The 21,123-nt window shown below is 33.3% G+C and overlaps 1 protein-coding gene across 5 annotated transcripts in view; it reads right to left on the reverse strand.

The window, feature by feature from the left end:
* Positions 1–21,123, reverse strand: part of ASPH (aspartate beta-hydroxylase) — a 123,238-nt gene that overhangs the window by 76,110 nt on the left and 26,005 nt on the right. For all 5 annotated transcript variants that reach the window (XM_036397610.2, XM_054518552.1, XM_054518550.1 and 2 more), the window contains 7 exons: positions 7,564–7,653; positions 5,989–6,063; positions 5,207–5,368; positions 3,502–3,561; positions 1,565–1,621; positions 1,009–1,053; positions 185–220 (listed from right to left, as the gene is read on the reverse strand). In XM_036397610.2, the coding sequence (XP_036253503.2) occupies positions 185–220; positions 1,009–1,053; positions 1,565–1,621; positions 3,502–3,561; positions 5,207–5,368; positions 5,989–6,063; positions 7,564–7,653 (525 nt within the window). The remainder of the gene's footprint in view (positions 1–184; positions 221–1,008; positions 1,054–1,564; positions 1,622–3,501; positions 3,562–5,206; positions 5,369–5,988; positions 6,064–7,563; positions 7,654–21,123) is intronic.

A 21,123-nucleotide genomic window follows, 5' to 3' on the forward strand; every position in this document is an offset into this window, starting at 1 on the left:
CAGTGTTAAAAGACTGATTGACTGATTACAAACACTGGGAGTTTGAACAGACAGCCCAAAATCTTAGCTGAGAACTTGCAAAGTAATGTGGCAGCATAGGAATTATCTTTTTAAAGTAATTCCACTTGCATATTAACAAAAGATTTTGATCCTGTAATTTCACTAAATACAGCAGCATTCATACCTTGGTCTTCACTGTAATCTTCATGCACTCTATCCTCTGTTTAAAGAGAAAGAAAAACGAGGAGGAAAATTAATGGAATTTTAAGACAATAAATACACATAAACAATACAATACAGTGTCAAGATTATTCGGTTAAAAAATATTTGAAACTATAGTAGTTCATATAGTAATAAAGTTAATAAAAGTGCAAAGGTGAAGATTTCTAACAGATCCTGTAGAAGAGCTGATTGATTTTCTGGCATCAAAAGATAGACTTAAAAAAGAAAGCAATATCAGCAGGCTTTCTTATACGGTTCATAAATATTCATAAATATTTTGATTCTGAATTATTTATAAATTATTTATATTTACAGCTAACTTCTACAGAATAATTTCAGCATCTACTTGTTATGGCTTACTTGCTTTTAAAAAAACTTAGAGATACTACTTTCTTCTTGACATCACACTATCAACAACATCTCTGGCATATTTAAATTATTTTTTATCCACAAAATCACTTCTATACAATTTAAAATACCAATACCCATTCTCCTGGAAATTCAACCCTCAAAATATTATTCAGCCCATTTGGCTGACATTACAGTGATGTAGTACTCATGTAGGCTTTAGCATCATTTCCTTAGGAAGTTATTATGTCTACATTTTTAATTTACATTCTGAAAAAATATTACCTAGAAGCTCCAAAGTCTTGTGTGTTGTTTGTGGTTTGTTTTCTTTGATTGGTTGGTTTGGTTTGCTTTTTTTTTTTGGTATGTGATTGTCTTGGTTTGGGGCCAAAATTCAGTGAATCTTCAATAAAAAGAAAGAAGAGTTTTGGACTGTACCTGCATAATGTTCCACAGCATCTTCTGGCATTATCTCAGAGTCACCTTAAATAGAAATATTTAATATTTTATATTCCAATTGAATATTCATGCAACAGCTAAATAACACAAGAGAGCTTAAAAAGGTCGCATACTTAGCTCAAAAATGAAAGAAACAATCATACTGACTTAAGACTACAATATCTTATTTGAAAGTAACAGCTGAATTATAAAATACAGCCAGGAACTACACCATGAAACAATAAGTTTATGCATATTTGTATTTAGGCTTATAGTTAGGAATATAAGTATGTGTTGAAAAATCAATCCATTGATCAGACTGGGAAACTCCTGACAGAACAAAATACTTATGTAAGTATTTGTAGATTGGATTCATGGAGTGCTGTGCTCACAAATGTAATGGTAACAGTGGCATAAAAATCAGGCCTACTTTAAACTATCTAAAAACCATTTGAAAACAAAACTGTGAAGAAACAGTCAATATGACACATCACTTTGTAGCACATTTTAAAACGTGTGATTTTATTATCATTTGAAGTAATGAAGATTTACAAACCTGGAGTGTCTGGATCGCTTACTCTCTCTTCCAAATCTGCAACATAATCATCTAAGGCTGTAAATTAAATATGAACAAATAAATATCTTGAAATTAAAAATATGAAATATGTTTACTATTTCGTTGTTTTAATTTGTATCCATAATGAGTCTGTCAATGGCTAAATGTAGCTGCTTAGCTGAGAAGTGAAAAACTAAAACTCTATATACTGACACTTGCAACTTGACACATGGCAATCTAATGGAAAGTGTTGGGCCACTCTCTCTCCCAGCTTTCTGCTATACTCTCCATAGGAAAACTATGTAGGGGGATAGAATATAAGAAAATAAAGATAGTGTAAAAAGTAATCTTACCCCTAAAGAGTTGCAGCTGAGCCAATTATCAAAGATTAGGAACAGGCCTGACTTTAACAGGCCACAGCTGTAACCAATGAGAATAAGAGTGCTATGAAAGAGTGGGGTGGCTGGTTGAGTAGGGAATTGGAGTCAGTTGGCTGCTTTGTGAAGAAGAAAGAGATAGTGCTCTGAGGAGCTGCCCACAAGAAACACCAAGAAAGTATGAAACTTTTGCGATAGGAGAAAACAGTATGGAAACCCTGTGATAAGATGACAACAAAACTAGAGCAATGAGAGCCATTGGTCTCTGTCAGTATTTTTTAAATGCTGACATATTTTTATATGAATAAAAAATGCAAACATCCTCCATCTTCAAATTGTGAAGTATCTTCTTTACTAATGTGCAGGAGGCTTCCTTGGTGATGGATCTATAGAAGATGGGATATGAACCAGAAACTGACCATGGACAATACATACTTTATTTTTGTCATCTCAGAGCAATTTACTTCCTTTCATTACCTAGCTAAATTTGGGGGTTATTTTCCTGTATAACTACAATTCTTTTCAATGTTGTTAATATACTCACTATGACGCATCTGAGAAAACACAGTAGTGAAGGTAGAGTAGCTTATCCTTTTACTTTGGAAATATAATAGCTTGGATTCTAAACCAGTTATCCCACAAACAGTTTGGAAGAAATAGTTTTAGCTGTATCAAACAAATACAACTATTTTTCTGTCACATCTGTGACACCAAACACAACTGCAAAGTCTAGAGCTAACACTGAATCAAACATAAGAAGCCTGGTACAAGTAGAATTCAATGTTTAATGTAAATGCAAGAGACTGTCCATACTGTAAAGAAACATGGTTAGAATCCTGAAGAAAATACTTATCGGACAGTAGGGAAATTTTAATATCCACTTAATGCTTCTTCATCATGGGAAAGATGAGCTAATGCCATTGTACATGGTATCAAGCATAACATCAAGATGACTATAAGGTAATCAGATTAGTCCAAGCCAAATTTCAAAAAGCTTTCAAGATTAATTAGGATGTGCAGAAAGACAGAACAAGCATAGTTCGGAATTACATCCTTGCTGTTGACTCACTCTCTGATAGCAGAGTTAGCCACAAAGAACAAACAGTCCTGAAGGAAAGGTACAAAAAACTGGATGCTCCTAATGCCAAGAAAAATATTCTAGAAGAACCTTAGTAATATAGACTGTCTGAAGACAATATAAGCAATAAATCTAATCTCTCTTTTTAGACTGTACAACCACAGATCATTTGCCTACCTAGTCCCCAATAATACATAACAGCCAGGAACACATAGTAAATAAAATGTTTTTGCACCAATGAAAGCAGTTTCCATACCTGTCATCTGTTATTTGTAATAAAGATTTTCAACAGCAAGTATGATACAGTCATCTCAAAGCAAAATTCTCCAAGACAAAAACAACTAGTTATTGAGAGAAAAAGACCAAATTCAAAAGGATCTATTTCTAAACCAGTCTAACCTTTTCTATTTTTCTCTCTCAAATAATTTGTTATATTGAGGCAGAAAACCATTATTACCAAGTACTGAAAAACAAAATGATACCTGGAATTTCGTATGATTCAGACTCCACTGCTCCAATATCCTCCACCATAGGATCAGCATCTGAGAAATAAATACATTTGCACAAATTTTAACATTTTTTAAATCAGTAAACAATAACACCAATCAGTAAACAATAACACAGATATTATGTAAGAACAGTAATATTTCTAAGCTGTAATTCTAAGCAAATTTCCCCTAATGGCAGCAGGATATGTATACATAGACTGAAGAAAAGTTACTATTTTATTTATATACAATATTGAGCATGTGTCTATATGAATAAACTCTATACTCATTTTCTCAAAAAAAGAAGACACTCCACAGAAATTTCTGAATAAACTGGAGGAAAGAAGAATATATTCATTTTGCCTTCTTAATTGCAAAGACTTAAAGTAAATGGAATTTGAATTTCTCCTCTAGTCAAAGTCTTCTACTTTGACTTGTGCTGTGGGATGAGTAAGAGAGATACAGAAACAAAGAGGTTTAATAGACTCAGACTGAAGAGTTTGCTTGTGAAGAAAGAATCTCAGTGCACTTCCAGACATCAAAACTTTTATATGACATCGATAACATGGGTTTTATCAAAAGGTATCAAGAGATATTAAGAGATAGGTAAAAATTTCAACAGTACAAATAAAGAGCATTCAGAAAAATTTCCCCCTAGTTGGATTTAGATCATATAACTGCTTTAATATTTTGACTTCAATTTTCATCATCCAGTAAATGCCCCAACATGACAAAATAGGAGCATCTTTATATGATGTATTCATCTCTGCAGGACTTTAATTAATGCTCTTAGGGAGCCATATTTGAATGAAAGAAGAATGAGAATAAAGTATAGAAAAGACAGTGTTAATAAACTTTCAAATTCAGTTTAATAAACCCAAAGGTCCAGAAGCAGACTCCATACAGGTTTTACTGATGGGGAATGAACACACCAAGAAGCACTTGGGGGTGCTGGTAGATGAAAAACTAGACATGGAACTCATCTGCAAAGGTGTGAGAAAAGGCTGAGAACTGAGGTTCAGCCTGGAGGAAAAAATACTCTGGGATGACCTAATTGCAGCCTTTCAGTATCTTAAGGGGACAAAGAAGCTGAAGAGGGATTTTTTTTACAAGGACATGTATTGATAGGAAAGGGGTTCTGGCTTCAAACTGAAAGGGAGCAGGTTTAGATTGTATATAAAGTAAAACTTCTTCACTGTCAGGGTGATGAAGCACTGGAACAGTGCTACAGGAAACAGTTGCCCAGAGAGGCTGAGAATGCCTCATTCCTGGAGTGTTCAAGGCCAGGCTAGATGGGGCTTGGAATAATCTGGTCTAGAGAAAGGTGTCCTTTGTGCCAGAAGGGTTAGAACAAGGTGATCTTTAAAGCCTCTTTCAACCAACACCATTCTATATGATTATATTCATGCCTCTACTGAGAAGAGATATGCATATTGGAGCACAGAATAATTTTGTTGAAAGCCCATAGAGTAGCAATTAATAATATACAATTATCTGGATTGCAAAACACATAGCAATAAAATATCCCATTTTGACTTAAAATATATGCATTTGCTAAATAATGCTGTGGTTGACACTTCCTAAGGCTCTGTTTTAAGCAGAAATTACAAGTCCAGGTTTTAATGAGACACATTTTCATTTGTTTGGTTTGGGGTTTCTTTTATAGATTTATTTTAAATGTATTTAGTCATTCAGATACCTTTCTGAACTGAGTCTGGTGTCTCATATGCTTCTGAAATTTCAGTCTCAAATTCTCTGAGCATGTCATCTGTTGCAGGAGCTTCAAAAGTTTCTCCATGTATTTCTTCCTTTACTTGCCACTGGTCACTTACACTTTCATCTACATCTTCATGTCTCTCTCCTAATCAATAATGCAGATTGTTAGTGAATAAATTGAATACATTCTCTTTGGTATATTCTATTACCAGCAAATATTCAGTCCTCAGTACACCCTTTGTGCTTTCCAGCTAGTCTCCAAAGGGAATGGGGAGTTACAGAAAACTTATCTGCACAGTCCAGCATTAAACCCAACTTGCCAGGACCTTCTTTGCTCACCGTAAAGGCCAACTCTGCCCTGTCCACTCTTGCCCTCTATACAGTGTTTTGAGGAAGCTTTTGTTAAATAAATGATTTCAGCTATTACTGCCAAACAAGTCTGGGTAAGAAGACAGAGTTTTAAATAAAATGGTTTAAAATAAAAACGTTTTAAATGTTTTAAAATAAAAAGTTTAAAATAAAAAAAAGCTTTTGTTAAATAAATTATTTCAGCTATTACTGCCAAACAAGTCTGGGTAAGAAGACACAGTTTTAGGATTTGGACTGAACTTTCTGAATTTTTTTGAAAATGACAAATGAGCTGATTTGAATGTTTTATGCAGGCAAAAGTGCTTTAAGTGCATACCAAAACCAGACTCTGAGATTCATCTATCCTATGGCAGTATTTATAAACTCTTCAGTGATTTCTAAGTGTTAATACATTACCAGGATGGGAATGGAGAGCTTCATGAAGAACAGATTGAATCTCCTCTTCCAATTCTATGTCAGCAGTCTTGTGCTCTAAAAGGATTATAAATTGCAGTGAAGTTAAGCGCAAAAGGCAAAATCTAAACATTAACTCAAGGCTTGCAGCTTTTAGTAGGCTCCATAATGTTCTTAATCCCTTTCACAAAGTTCCCTAGAGACTGACCTGGTGAACCTCTGCAACTCACACAATTAGAAAAACAAATTTGTCTTGCTTATTTTCCAATATAGAAAGTATGCAACAATCACATCAGATTCGTCCATCTGAAGATGAATTGGAAGAATTTATCTACACTGCATTTTTTCACATATATTTTTCCAGGGGTAGTAACAACATCAGGTAACTATTCAAACCAAGAACTCTCTTCTAAGGAATTAATTTACTAATACTTTCATCCATTATCTTCCTACAATTTAGGCAGCAGCACTAGGAAGTCATATTTGACAACAAAATGTGAGTTGCAGAAGTAGGGTCCTGTCAACTTTATAAACAGGGAAAATAGATACATTACAGTATCAAGGTCTTGTTCTGCTACGAACTGCCAGGAGAAATCACAAACTGGTTTCATGGACAAGTGATTGCCATCCAACACACCAGCTCAGGACATAATAGGAATTTGTATGAAGTGTTGTCTTCATATAAATGTCCTGAAATTAACATTGAGAAACCCTACAATGACACATCTGACAAAAAAGCTGTAAACCAGGTAACAGCTGCATTTTCAAATAAGGATCCAAAATGGCACCAGTTACGAAAAACTGGTCTCACAAAACCAAAAACCACACACACATAAAAAAACCCACCCAACCAGGAAACCATATCTTGATATATTTTATAATTGATATCCTAAGAAAAGTAATGCAAGTCTTTTGAAGCAAAATCTATATTCCATAGATTCCACTGGCCATATGCTCCAAATTTATATATTTATGCATCAGGTTCACATAAACATCACATAGGACAAGCCTCTTCAATAACATGGAAAAAACAAGTACTCTCTGAATAACACTAATGAAAATCACTCATGTGAAATGTGACATGTAAAATATTTATTCTTGAATCCCTCTAAATGGTAAAACCTCCCACTAATAGAATAGGGCTTTAGAAATGTCTAGATTATTTTTTTAACAGTAGGAGCTCCATTTATTGTATTTATTATATATTAGTAGTTTTAGCAGAAAAGTGAATACTTTATTATCTTACTAAGTTGGTTGTTGAGAGGGTTTTGTTTCTTTTTAAGGTGAAGAATTTGCTGTTATTCTGGCTGGATATAAGTTGGAAATCAATCTAAACCACAACCATACATCATCAGAAAGTTATTCTGATGTGATGTGCCTACAATAGTAACCATGAAATTTTACAGTTTTCACGGTCAGTGACTTATACAAAGTTATAAACAATGATTCCTGTTAAATAAACTTCAGTAAAAAAGCAACACAAAATCTATAAAAGAGTTTGCATGTTAATGACACAGAACTATAGTTCAAATGAAGTATCATGTCTTTGTTTCATCTAAAATTGACAAAAGGTCTTACCTGATTCGACATACGACTTTTCAGCAGGCTGGACATTCTCCTCAGATTCTGGTGATGCTGGCTGTGCTGGGACAGATCTTTCTTTAAGGCCTGCATTTTTCAGTTATAAAGTTAACTTTATGCCCTTTTTGAACTGATTCAGTTATAACATAAGAAAGTTCTTTCAATTAAATTAACTGATGTTACACTCTCCAAAAATGCATTCAAACAATCACAATTACAGGGTTGTCATAATATACAGTGATATACAAAAAGACTAAAGCATATTCAGATAGTAAACAAAGATGTTTAGAAGACAAACATAGAATGAGGAGGTAAAAAGGGACAGAAATTTAAGCACTTGCTTTTATTTCAAAGTAACTGAACAAATGACTATGGTATTCTCAACATTTATTCAGTATCCAGTAAAAAAAAAGGCAGCAAATTTTTCTCTGTTTCTGCCCTAAAATAAGTGGCAAAAAGTGCTTCATATGATAAATTTTACAGGTTCTATGAAGAACTAATTTGAACTTTACAAAAAGCTGCACATAATAAGAATTACTTAAAATTCATGTGCTACATCTTAGAAGACATGATTAAGATTAGTTTGACAACTAAATGACTATCGAAAAAGTATGACTGATGCAATTTTATCACTAAGATTGTGACTTTATCACAGTCTCTTTCTAGATCAAAACACAATGAAAAGAAAGCAATCAATAAATGCAACGATCAATACCATCATCATGGCAGGAGATAAAGATACAGTTGTGATAGATCATGTCTCATCTTAAGACACCATATGGTCAAGAATGTGTTGGTATTAGACTAATTCTCCTCTCAACTCTCCTTTAAGAGGGTTCAAGCAAAACTTCTACAAGAGGTTCAGACTGGGCATAAGAAAAAACACACCCACAACCCCCCTCCTCTATGAGGGCACTGAAATCAGTGGAAAGGACTGCAGAGAGGCTGTGCATTCCCATCCTTGGAGGTTTGAAAGACCACACTGGGAAATGGCCAGAGCAACCTGGTCATTCCTCTGAAATGACCCTGTTTTGAGCAAGATGTTGGAATAAGGATCTCCCAAAGTCCCTTCCAAATGGCATTTGCTCATAATCCTACATCCAAGGTCAATTAAGGTAAGACTCCCTTCTCAACAAACACCACTGCCCAAAGCAAACTAGTTTTTCAACAGCTGTATATATGGAAATCAATAGAAAAGATAGAATGTAAGAAAGCAGAGGCTAAACTATAATGAACACTCCTGTAGTACTAGCAATCTTGTAAGAGCAACTCTTAAGTGGATAAATATATTTCAAGTAAGTACAGTTAAAAATAGTAATTACCACATTTCTATTGGAGTCAAACATATCTCAATGCAAATTGGACTAATATGTCTCAAACCAAATTTGTGTAGAGATATAATTTTATGCATTGTGAGAAAAGCATGTATTTATTTCAAGTAATGGTGACAGGATAACAGAATCAGGTCTATCTTATTATTTAATATTATTTAAATAAATTATTTTATATTTATTTTATTATTTAAATTTCAATTATTTGAAGATGGGTAGTTGGGCTGCATCCAAAAGTAGTGTAACTAAGAGTCCACCACTTTGGAGTCAAAATGAGAAGCTAAAGAAAAATGTCAAATTTACACTTAATTTTTGGCCAATTTTCTTCTGTCATTAAAAAACCACCCACTTAGAATATTAAAAAATATTATTAAGACATTCATCTTTTCCTGCAGGACTATTAATGGCTACAAGATTAAGAAGTTACTTCCTTCTACAATCATCTTAGGATGGAGACAAAACCAGTAAGTCATATTAACTGCTCTCACACTCCAGAATCCATAAGCATGGAAACAGCCACCTTGCTTTCACAAACACAGTTCAGTTACTTTACACATACACTGCTTTAAATAAGTTTTTGTATCTTCAATAAGCCACCCCCATGTTCAGATCCACATACTCTGCTTCATGAACAAAAATGAATTCAAAGCATTTCAAAAGACAGCCAATACTCCACACCAAACAAGAACTATGGGTACTTAAAAGGAAAGAAGGAACCAACAAGAGTGTCTTTGTTTCACTTGCACATTTCTCAATTTAACCTTCAAGCTTTTTATACACGTCTATTGTGCTTAACAATGATTTCTATTCAATCTTGTCAAGTAGGTAATATACCAAATAATTTACTTTTTGTAAGATATTATTTTTTCTTCTCTGTTTATTAAAATTGCATTTAGCTTTTACTTGCCTGGTGCATTTTTTGAGCTAATGTGGTGACTTGTTGCATTCAGTTTAATGACAATGCTTCATAGAGATATACAACAAGACAACAGATGTCTGGAGCAAAAATACTTTATTTTGTGGCTGTCTGTAAACCCCTGAGTGCTGCTCAAATAAAAGTTTCTTTGGAAAGGAAAAAATAAAACAACCCAATCTTTCCAGAACCACATAAAACTTTGGGTCACAGATACAATATGTTAATCAGAACAGCAATTCATTTGAAATTTCACTCCCACACAGCTAAAAGTTCAGGCACATTACAGGAGAAAATAAAAAGTGATGTGCATGATACCATTGTGCCACCATCCTTGAGAAGTGTGATTTGAATGCTCCTCTGGTCAAATATGCATTTTAACACTTAGCAGAGCAAGGGTAAAAAGTATATCTATCATCACCAAAACCTAACAGAGAATGTTCATTATGAAGGTGCATTTATTAGATCTTCATTCTCTCATATTTTTTGCTAAGAATTGTAATGTTCACAATGCACATCTCTTCCGTCCCCCTTCATGAATTTATAAGTATTTAGAATATACCTCAGAGTAGATCACCTCTGTTAATTATCACAGCCAGGATCTTAAGATACTGTACTGTTTTCTACAGCTTTAATTTGAACTATTTTTCACAACTGCTTGAAGGTTTCATTTTCTCTAAAAAAAAAAATCAAATCATCTTTAACCTTATTATCACACCTTAGAACTCTAGGGATCAAAGCATGATGCAGACATATGTATGGAACGGCTGAGCTAAGTGTATTGCCAAATGTTATACACAAAATTTTAGCAAAACCAAAAAGAGAATTAACCTTCAGGACTTCAATCTTAAATTACCATCCACATGCATATATATACTCATTCTCAATTTCACTCCTTTGTTTTGTTTTCCTGAAACTTACACTGCAGTACCTCAAGAAACAATCTTAAACTTCCATTACAAATGTTGTTCTGAATCCTGTGTAATTATATTGTGCGGTTCCATACAATATACTTGCTTTCAAATTTATTTGGAAAATATTCATTTCTAGACAAACTTGACAGCAACCATAGATTCAAAATATTCTGAAATCTCTCTATTATCTCTGCAGAAATGTTTTTGCAACTTTATTTACTCTAATGAGACTGCTGAATAAATCCTTCATTGATGCTGAAAATACAGAAGCTGTAAGAACAAACTAACACAAGATTTTGCTTATAGAAGCATCATGCACTTGAAAGTGTTGAAGAAGATAATAGCTGCAAAATACCCAAGCTGTTCTCTAAACAAGTTCAACCAGAATAGAGTAGTACTAGCATATCACATCTTACATGTAATTGGAATACAACAATACTTATCACATGATGAAATAGATGGCCTAATTTTCATCAGTATTCCTTACCAAAAGGCTGTCAAACTTGGAAAAAAATCAGGACACAGTTGAATAAAAAAAGTGATAATGAATCAAGATTTCCAACACAAATATAGAGAAATAAAATAAGTAAATAGGGAATGGAAGAAAACCAGAAACATATTAGGGATCAAATGACAAAATGTAGGAACATTTTGATTGAGTATACCCTAAGGTCTCACAATAAAGTGCAACTCTGAAGTTGGTTTGACTATTTGTGTACAAAATAGTTTTTTCAGGAAAAAAACCCAGTTTCCTTAGGGAAAGAATTTGGCAGAGAATAAGTTACATTTATTGGGTTAATAATGGACACTACAGTCCACTAATGCACCTCTTGGTTGTTTCTGTGAAATAGAAATATTTTATGAGTTTCCACTACATGTGTCCAGATAAGCCTGTTAATATTGCTTTTAAACTTGCATTTTATATAGAACATTCGACTTTCATCTCCACATCAAGCAAATACAAGTAAACATGGAAAGAAAAAAAAACAATCAGAAGACCCCAAACCCATATTTAGAGTAGACTTGAAGTAACTGGCATCAATCTGACATTTGAATGTTTTCAATACACATTGGTAGCCAGGCACATTAACACATGTACATACTTAAGTTTCACAGCAGATGTTTCTGCTTTGTGTTTATAATATCAGTACACACTGAACAGTTTTTAAAAAAATATTATATATAGCCTTTGTTCACACTTATTTCCAGAAAACATTATTTTCTTATTGCCATTTTTACTACATTCATATAATATGCTGAATTTTACATTCTTGAGGTCTGTTCCTCATTAGCAGAACAGGAACTCTTGTTTATTTCTTTTCTTTCTTGTCTTCCTTGGATTGCCTTTAACTATCTTTTTTGTTTCTTTGTCTTTTCCCCACCTGAACGGTGCCATCCTTTTCACTGGCTGATCTTTTTGTAGTCTCCTTGGATTTCATACTTTTGTCTAGGCCTTTTTCCTTTCCTCTGTCTCTTTTAGCCTTGTCAGAATCTTTCTTTAATTTATTCATATCAACAGCTTTCTTGTCCTTTTGATCAGTGGCATCTTTTCCTTTCCTGGTTTTCTTTTTTTCTTCTTCATTTTCCTCCTTTTTGGATTCCTGCTTCTCCCTTAACTTCTTGAGTGATTCTTTAATAGCTTCTTTTACTTTTTAATTTTTCATTTAAAAAAGAGGAAATGTTCAATAAGAGAACCATTCTTAGGCCAAAACACATCTCATGAACAGCCATGTAGAAGCTTACATCAAATTATTATTTAATGTTTGTTAGATTTAAACTTGTATAGTTAACTCCTAAGCTTTAAGCAATTTAAAAAAATTAGTTTTAAACTTTTAGGAAGATCTCACACCATGCAGCCAGCAAATAACCTTGTCTTATACTGCAGCTGCATCCAAATGAAGTGTTAATCTAGAGAAAACCATGCCTCTATTATCTTACTGCTAACTTCTGCAGAATGCTAAAACCACTTTTGCCTGTGAGCGTGGAAAATCAGAATAAATTTTGAACCTTGGACAAGAGCGTAACAGTTACAAACGTTATTACACAAATTTATAATACAATGGTTTACTGATATTGCTACCTCATATTAAGCAAAGACTTAAAAAAGGCAACTGAAGTACATATTGAGAAGTACAAGTAATAAGAAACAGCAATGTCTTGATGAATTAAATCAAGTCCAAAAAAGTTAGCTGGGTTAGACTAAACTCAGTGAAATAAATCAAAGCAATAATTGTAAATTGGTTCTTACAACTTTGTTTTTCAGTTATCAGTAACATTTTTTTCTTTATTTTACTTTTGAAGTTGTGTCACTTGTGCTTCTCTACTTCAATTAACATTTGGCTGTGACAGGGTATACAGATAATATGTCATAAAACAAGAACAGAAGCCTTGAAATTTATATTCAATATGTTTAATGTTCAATATTTACTTCCATTTTGCCATAGTTTTGAAAATATTTGTCAGTACCAATAGAATTCTCTAGAATAAGGAATTTTAATTCAATAAAATTCAGAGATTTTTCATTAAATCTGTATGCAGTATTTGCATTTAATTTTGAAATTAATACTCCCACATTATTAAGAAAGTGATAATGACTTCTACATGTAAACAGCTGTATTTTTATTCAGACTTTTGCGAGAAACTGCAGTCTGTTGAGGCAAAAAAGCAGGTCTGCCTCTAGCTGCTGTGTAACGTTTCTGTGGAGTGAGCAATTCAATTACATAGTTCAGTCTAAAGGGAATGACATCATATTTCCTTCCAAATGGTTTTTGACATAAAACATTTGAAATATGCCATTTTTTAATTCTCATATCAAACATTGAAAAATAATCCAAAACTCAGGAAAGAATTGCTAAGTGACAGTTATTACAGTCTCTGAAACGTGCAGTTTGCAACCAAGTTATACCAAGCACAATGTGGAACAAATGCTAAAAATTTCAACTTGATGCAAGATGCTGAGAAAAGCCACCCTGGAATGAGCAGCAAACTTTCCTTAGCAAATACACGTTTTTCCTCGTGAAGGTTTGTATGGTGAATAGCATGCACTTTTCATATACTGCTAGGAAAAAACACCTTGCAGTTTGTATGTGGTTAATGTGACATAGAGACTGTTTCCATAGCCTCATGGTGCCCAGAGATAACTGAGCAGATATAAAAAGCTACACACCTGAAGTACACCTGGTACCTTGGTGTTTGCTGTTGCTAATTAGCTTTTTTTGTCTTCAACAATATGACCTGTTCATACAGCAATGTAATTATAAATAAATATATGGCATAAATTGGTTGCAAGCTATCCCACGCTAAGCTTTCAGAAAATGTTGCAATCAATCCTGCAAATAATATTAAAGGGGAAGTTATTGGACTTTGCCTGAATTTCAATTCTCACAGGAAAAAAAAAATAGATTAAACCATTAAAGTACAGCCTTAGAAGAATTAAGGCACTCAAGGCCAATTGTAATATAGTAATGGTATCATGAATTCATGGAAGATAACAAAGAGGATTTCATACGGAGCAAAATCTTACTTAAAAACATGCAGAATATCAGGTTATCATAAACTACTTACAATCCAAACAAGACATTTGTTGTAAAAAAAATCCACACAAACAAAATATCATTTCTAGTTAGGAAAGCGCTCGCATTGCCACTGAATTTCAATCAGTAGTAAAAGAAAATACTGAGAAATTGCAAGAACAATATTTGCTGCACCATTAGAAAATATTTAGCCAACATAGCTAGTATTAGTAAACATTATAACCCACAGTAGGTATTTGTAATGCACATGCATTTCATACATCCTTATCTGCATAAAGTTCCGCATGAAAAAGAACATTAAAAATACCTTTGAGTTTAGTTTTTTTCTTGGCTACCCCTCCTGGCTCCTCACCTAATTAGTTGCAAAATGGAAATAGGTTATGAGCATATTTGTGGTATTTAATAAACTTGACATTAAATTTTCCAACCTGCCATCTTATGTAAAAAGTTCACTTTACATAGCACACTACAATGCTATGGAAAAATACAAAATATTAACTCATTAAAAATAAAGCAACTTCAGTTGCAGGACCATCACAAGTACTGATGTGAAAGACTAAGCAAAGAAAAGTACCACATTACCAGATGCTACTTGTGAAGCATCTTGACTTGGAGATTGCTCAGTTCTCTCCAGACAAGTGCTGACACATAATTATAACCAACAACCCCCTCTGATTTCTCTGCAACGTATTTGCCAGTTGCCTCTTAAATGCACTAATTTATGCTTCTATAAAATTTTATAAGTATTTTATTAACATATTAACTCAAAAGGCCTTCAAGTACACAGGTATTGCACAGTATATAAACTGACTGTTTTCTTACAGTAAATTACAACATATGTTTCTTTATCCAAAGGAAAATAAATGTTTTGGCAAAGGTATTTCTCAGGTCTAAAAAGCAGTTACCAGTTCATAAGTTAAAATATTTAACTGCATTACTTCAAACTCCTTAAGACCGTTAGTCTTTTACCATTGCAGCTAACAAACTGAGAGCAGTCAGCCTCTTGCTTGTACTCTATAGCTAGTACCACAAGAGGCATAAAGGCAGAAGCCTTTCCAAAACTACAAGTAACATTTAGCTTCCCCTTTTTAATACCATTAAAAGAGACTGGATTATCACTATCATGATGCTGTGGATTAAGACTTAAATCCCACAAACACAGCAATTTTAATCACAAAAATCATGTAAGTTGCTATCTAAAAGCTAACTAGAAAGTAAAGAAAAGCTGAAAAGATACAGTAACTATGTATTTTTAAACTCATACATAATCTTATTAAATGAGAAGAGATATTCCTATGTCTCAACACTAGGCTTCTCATTCAGACATACAAAACACCTACACTGAACATCCGCACCATGAGCTTAGATTTCCAGAAAACAGTACTTACCTAAACTGTGGCATATATAAACATTTAATCTGAAAAAACAAACAATACTCTAATAGCCTATACTAAAAAAATGAAATTATAAAATTAAAGAATTTAAATGCAAAGTCACTGTAATCACCTTGCATCTAACTTCTATACTACATGTTTTCAAAATATCAAGTGCTGACATTATGGCCAAAATTGTTTTAAAAAAGGTTAATCAGTGAAAATACAGGCTTAAGATTAATTTCCTTACAAATTCATACCTGGGATATGAGTCTTTTCGAGCTCCTCCCTCATAGATTACCACCATTGCTGAAGTCCAGAGCTCTAACTTGACTAAAATCATTATTCGGCCTTACTATTTCTAAGCAGTGTATGGAAGAATAAGTTAACTTTTTTTTTCATATAAAAGGAAAAATAGACTCCAACTTTCATTTACATCATCAGTGAAAATATAAACAATAAAAGGTACTCAGAAAAGTTGCATAAAGCCATATTTAAATTTACACCCTCTGCCCACTTTTCATATTAGAATTAACATTACTGGATATTTTGAGATACTCTTAAAAGCATATGTTGACAAAGAAAATGGTAAAATTTTGCAAGTATCAATATACACAACAATTATCATACAGATATTTCAAATTATTTTAAAATTAACATATATGCACTATGTTGAAAGATTACAAAATAGCTTGTTTACTGATTACTGTTATTCCACTTGTTAAATATTCACATAAGTAGTAATTCTGCTTTTATGCAATGAATAGCACTAAAGTTCTCAGCAAATTATCAATTCATGACATTACTATAGAAATCATGTAAACTTTAACATAATAATACATCTGTTCACAAGAGAAGTATGTAAAATAATATATTTTAAAGCATTAGTATTATGCAATAATCACAAGACCAAAATCCTGCTACATCTTGATTCCCAACCGATCATGATCCCTAAAAGGGAAATCCCTACAGCCCAGGGAAGTTTTACTTGTCAGCCCCAGTTATGCTGAAGCAAGATGGGTGCAAACCACTTGGTTTTCCAAGATAGCAATGTCCAGGGCTTGTGACAAAATCTGGCACCTAATGGAATTCATCCAAGACTTAGGCTATTACAGCACAGGGACACACAAGCAAATGTCCAGAATTCTATAAATCATGTAGTTGAACTTGTGGACTCTTTTCTAAAGTCCGATTCAAGCGGCTTCACAATTGTTTTGAGCTAGTTTTAAAGTTCCTTCTTTTTTTTTCCATTCAATCCCACATCATAAATGTCCAATGCTGGCAATGCAAGAAGAAAATATACAATTTATAACATCAAACGTGGGTATAATGGAAGTTTGGAAATGGCCATTATTTGAGTTAGTTAATTAAAAAGTTGAGTTCAAAGTTAACATAGGTCTACAATATTTTTAAATAACTCCTTCCAATGGTCATTCTATAAATTAAATAATTCTCTCAGAGTGGTCATTTTCATACAGTGCTTAAAGGTGGTCAGCTATCTTAACTGACCTTTTGAAGCTCAGGAATATTAAAAGCATTCTTATTCTGCAACAAAGTCCAGTCATTTCTTCTATTTTTCCCCATAAAAACATTCAAGAACATTATCCACAAACAACCACGAAGTGAGAACAGAGATTTAGAAGTTGAGCATCAGAAGAAAAATATATAAATACTATTTTTACTTAGAAAGATAAGCATTGCAAAAAAAAAAAAGGCAAAAAGCTCTCAATTTTTTAGCAGTTTCCCAGATGTTGACAAATAGCACTCACATATTTAATAATATATTGAGCAACCTGGCATGTGCAAATACTATTTTATTCACTTAATAATCCTGTAAACTTTAATAGCCTTGCTAGACAAAAGGCTTTGCCATGTGAAAAATTTCCTCTAAGTCAATTTCTCCACAACCTCTACCTGCATAAATATTTTTAACCTGCAGCACCAGGAAACAAATAAAGCTAACTAAAGTAGTTTATCCACTTAGATGTGAAAAAGGGAGAGGCTACTTTGCATTTACTGCAGAAAGCAAATGGGCCAGGTTAGCACCAAGCAGCTGACACAGCACTTGCTACCCTTCTGTAATTTATGCAAAGCCCGGAAAATAGAATATAAAGTGTCATGTTTTAAAACACTAGGGCTGGTGTTCAAACTCTTGCCTTAATTTATGATGTTCCATCAAGAACCTCCTTAGCCACACAAAAAATTAGCAAAAGATGTTAAAGTTGCAGTACTAAAAGAGGAAATACAAATCTGTAAGACAAAATCATTATTAACATTTTTTCTCTCTTTTTTTTTATTTTCCTTTTCCAGAAGAGCTGCAAGTCAGAAGAAAAGATGATTGTTTGTATATCCCCCTGCACATAATTATAACTATGATTGTGCATTTATAATATGCTATATTAGATATACAAGGTCATCTGCTAAACAAAATTAGTTTACTGACAGAAAGCTAACACCCACTTACCTTTAACTGAGCTCAGAGTGCTTGTTTTACCAAAGCCTGTAACTCTCCAAGTGCAAATTTTAATTCATACAACTAGCATAAAAACCCCTCAAACAACCAAACACCAAACTTCAGTATATTCTCCACATGTTGCTTTAATATCTCTTGCTTATTTAACTGCCTAATGTCAGAAGAAAATCCAGATCAGATACACATGGCAGAAAGCATTTTTGTTCCCTGAAGTCATGGATGTTTATGCTGCATCCTGCATGAGCAGATATAAGAAACCAACAAGCAAATTTTGCCTTTATTAGCCTCATCTTGAGACACACATCCTAACTGACCATGAGAAAGACAATACCTAATTTATTTCATGCTACTGGGACATCATTATGATAGCTGCTTATCTGATGGAAACCAAACAGGGAATTCAGCAACACATCTCTCCAAAATGACTGATCTGTACACAGCAGCTTTCCCCAGCTCCCAAATTACATTTACAATACAGGTGGGTTTTACCTCTCCCATCTGACCATGAAATGAAATTAAAATCTTTCTCATGCGTCAATATACTCTTCTTCTATGCTGCCATCTAAATGCAACATATACCAATAACATTCATGAAAATTTGATTTCTTCTATAGTCAGTCAATTGAGGCTAACTCATAATGAAAATGTTTTAAAGGGGGCGGGGGGAAATACCGGTAAAAATCTTTGCAATAAAAATTTTAACAGATATGCAAACAATCTCCGTACCCTTTATACCCTTCAATTCAAAGTTATTCTATACATTATGAGCATTGTGATTTCTCTCTGCCATATAACACTCTTTTACCTTCAAATTAAATACTGCTGAAGGTGGTCACAGAAATCTGGGGTTCAAAGCTTCCAAAAGTTTTTGGCCATTTCAGATGCATGGGTATTAAGAGTTTTTACCCCTATAAATTTATTTTGATTAGTATCACAAGAAAGCAAGAAAAAGCTTTGCTATAAAGGTTAATGCAGTATTTTGTTTGAAGACTAGCAATTAAAATACCAAACATTTACCAACAAATGACAAAGTAAAATAGCCCACAGATTTCTAAAAGCACTGGACAAACTGGAAGACTACAATTTTAGTCACAGATATTTATTTCTGGCATTCCGAAAACTAAATATAAATTAATTGTAAGGTATATGAGGGTATCTAATAAAACCCACATGTCCAATTTAATATAAAATCAGTAAAGCTTCATTCCTTGCCAGGTATAAAACCCAGCAAGTTCTGATCACTTAAACAATATATTTTCCACACACTGGAAAAAACACACATTCCAAAAAAACATTGTTTGCTACTAATTTTCTCCTGTTTTAAATTCTCAAACCAGAAACTTCAGGAGAAAGCAGCAGCCTTGCTCTCTAAAACAATTATTCTAAGATAATTGAAGTCAAAATGCCACAGCTTTCAACCCACACTTTAAAAATACTTTAAAAAAATGTAATGACTGTATTTTTAGAGTCACGAACAATCAAACTAAAAATCTAGTTTTCAAGTTCCTCAACTAATTTCAAACTAAGTGGGCAGACTCACAAGCAAATTGGGATACTGTTCAGTTTTCTTTGCTTATTTGCACATCATACTCAGCTTAATGTTTTTTGCTTTTAAATGTCCTTTATAAAACAAATGAACAAACAAACCAAAAAAGCCTGCCATGCTGATATAACTGAACATTCAACTACATCTTATCACTGTCCTTACTAGCCAAGTTCTGCTTGTAAACACAACCATTAAGAGAATACATGAAAACCAAACTCCTCTATTCCAAACTTCCAGAGAGAACCGCAGGTGAGGGTTCAATTGTTAACTCAACAGGAACAACCCCAGGCAAGACTGAACACTTCTGAGAGGACTGTTTTCCAGAAAGGAAGTATCTGACAAAGATATTTCCTTACACTAGGTCTTTGCATCCACCCCTCATCCCTTCTCCCCTGACAAATTCTTCATTCCCACCTAATTGTTTTTGAGCAGATGTCTACACACTTAATAAAACCAACAAGGAAGTTGCATGATATCAAATCAGAACTGTTGGCCCACCTTTCATATCTGCAGCCCACATTAAACTAATACTCTGTTTACTGATCACCTCAGTGCCTTTAGCCTTCTAGTGGTTCAAGCAATCCACCTCAAATGCACCTGAAATATTCCCAGTTTATCAATTCATTTTTTAAAAATTTTGTATAAACTTCATTATATGGAATTCTTATAGCAGATGTTTCCCTTCTCTTTTTGGCTATTTATTTCCATTACTGAAGTATCTACAATAGAATTCAATGTTATATGACAAATTAGTAAGTCACATTGAGAGGTAATATTATCCCAAAACAGTGATGAAACTCTTATTTCTAATTCAAATCTTCTTCTAATTAAGAAGAAATCTTCTTCTAAATTAAGATAAATAAAATTCTCAAACAAAACAAAACAACCCAAGCTTACTTATTTCCTACATCTCAGACACTGCAAGTTTCTTGCACTTGCTAACAATTGCTGAGTAATATTCCAGATCTACTAGCATTTATTTTTATAATGTTTAGGGGTTTGTTAATTTATTTTCTTTGCCTTACACTTCATATATCTTGTTTCAAAACCCATTAAATTTATATTTTGTTAGCTTTTTTATATCCTAATACCCAAATATTTGGAAGAAAATGTGACCAAGGCTCTCATGGCTCTACTTAATTCATAAAACTTGAGTAGCAGTATCAGCCCATCACAACATTTCACTTGCTTAACACTAGCACATTTTTATTACTTTTAAAAGATTATATAGAACCTTGAATTGCACGATCTAGAGGAAGTTTTTTCAAACAGGCATATTAAATTGCTTTAAAAATGGCATGCCAAAGTAAGTGAAATTTTATTTATTTTAAAAAGATGTTAAAATTTCAGCCTGCAACTACTAGTGTTTAAACTTGGGTATCATCTTCATATAGGAAACCAATACAAACTTCAGCAAAGCAGGCATTACAAAAACCAATTTGATACAATTTTAATATTAATTTTTTGGAGTACA

The sequence above is a fragment of the Molothrus ater genome, chromosome 1 (genome assembly GCF_012460135.2).
Source record: "Molothrus ater isolate BHLD 08-10-18 breed brown headed cowbird chromosome 1, BPBGC_Mater_1.1, whole genome shotgun sequence".
NCBI lineage: Eukaryota > Metazoa > Chordata > Aves > Passeriformes > Icteridae > Molothrus > Molothrus ater.